The 1,553-nt window shown below is 61.5% G+C and overlaps 1 protein-coding gene across 1 annotated transcript; it reads right to left on the bottom strand.

Moving 5' to 3' along the window:
* Positions 1 to 701: 701 nt before the first annotated feature.
* Positions 702 to 1,330, bottom strand: LOC104269274 (C-C motif chemokine 4-like). Its single transcript, XM_009873769.1, has 3 exons — positions 1,246 to 1,330; positions 977 to 1,091; positions 702 to 807 (listed from the first exon to the last, which is right to left on the bottom strand). The coding sequence occupies exons 1-3, from the start codon at positions 1,328 to 1,330 to the stop codon at positions 702 to 704; spliced, it is 306 nt and encodes a 101-aa protein (XP_009872071.1).
* Between the last annotated feature and the right edge of the window lie 223 nt (positions 1,331 to 1,553).

Genomic DNA, 1,553 nt, shown 5'->3' with positions numbered 1-1,553 from the left:
GCCCATCATGGTGGCTGTGCCCATCACATCTCCTTATGGGCCCTCAGTGGGGCCCAGCAAGGCAGCGTTGAGGGGCAGCTCGGATCAACTTTGGCCCAAGGGGTCTCCGCTCCTTAGGACACTGATGAGAAGCAGGGGAAGCCCCCTCCTCGTGGAAGCCCCCTGGCTCTTGCTCTTCTCACTAGTGGATGCCCCAAAGGCCACATGAGCATGATTTGGCCCCGTGCACACCGCAGAGCCAGCCTTGGGCCTTCAGCTCCTCCCGGCTCCTTGCTGCCCCCAGCAGTTACAGATGTGGTTTAACTCCAGGTTAAACACAGCCAGCTGTGAGATCACATTTAATTCTGCTCAGCGTGTGGTACGGAAAAATCAGCGTGTATAGCTGCTGCCCCTTACCCCACTGCTGCTGCCAGGCTGGTGAGAGCAACCCCAAGACAAGGGGCACAGGCATCTGCCCGGGTGCAAGGCACGGCCAGGAGCAGGTCTGTGCTCCCGCGCCCGCAGTATCGGGATGGGACCGGCCCGTCTCATGGGATGCCAGGGTTGGCAAAGACCCTTCATCTTCAGGGAGGTGGTGGGGGTCATCGGAGCAGGACAGGGGTACCTGACCAGCTGCTGCATCCAAACATGGTGTCCCCACAGCCGCGTCTGCAGTGGGGTCATTTCCACAGTTGGAGAGGGCTCTGTCCCCGGCCCTCCAGCTAGCTGGGGATGGAGAAGGAGTTGACCTGGAAGTTCTGCTGGTACCTCCTCAGCCAGGCCCGGCTTGCCTGGGTGCAGATCTCCTTCCCACTCCTCACCCTGAAGCTGGGGCAGAGAGAGGGTGGGCTTAGCAAGGGAGATGAGGACTGCCCGGCTGAGTGTCTGAGGGGCTCAGAGGTACAGAAGGTCAGGGTGGGACGCACCAAAGCAGGGTGCGGGGTATGGCAGGGTCTTTCCCCGACCGCAGGGCTGGGTTTAGGGTGTGGGTACTCACATTACAGCCTGGTGTGGGCACTCGGGGCTGGTGGGGTAGCAGGCAACGATGTTGTCTCTCTTGATCCTTCTCCTCTGGAAGTTGAAACAGCACTTGTCTGGCATGGCCGGGGCTCCTGGGGGGACAGCGCAAGCTCAGCTTAGCCTGGAGACCCCCGCCTCCCATCTCAGCCCACCTGCACCCCACGCATGAAGCAAACACTTCACTGTGTTCCCAGGGGCTGTCCCAGTCTCCCTGTCCCCGGGGACAGGGCGAGTGGCAGAGCTCACTCTGAGCCAGGCTCTGGCAGCACAGTGTGGCGAGGAGGAGGACGAGGAGGAGGAGGGTGCAGACCACCCTGTCCGACTTTGCCATGCCGGGCTGTGCGGGGGCTTCTCCGTTTTACCAGAGCCAGGACCGTCAGGCTGCTTTTATGGGGGAGCAGCAGGATCCAGCTTCCCCCAGGGCCAGTGGTTGCGTGGGCAGGGGGAGGACTTGGTCCCATGCCGTGTCCCAAAGCACAAAGGTCAAGCAATACTCATCCTCGCGCAGCACAGCCCTGGGAAGGAAAAAAACCTGCTCTCAGGCTGTGTGTTTG

Source organism: Apaloderma vittatum, unplaced genomic scaffold (assembly GCF_000703405.1).
Source record: "Apaloderma vittatum isolate BGI_N311 unplaced genomic scaffold, ASM70340v1 scaffold10010, whole genome shotgun sequence".
NCBI lineage: Eukaryota > Metazoa > Chordata > Aves > Trogoniformes > Trogonidae > Apaloderma > Apaloderma vittatum.
Note: the sequence above shows the minus strand (reverse complement) of the source record. Positions and strands in the feature narration are given on the sequence as shown.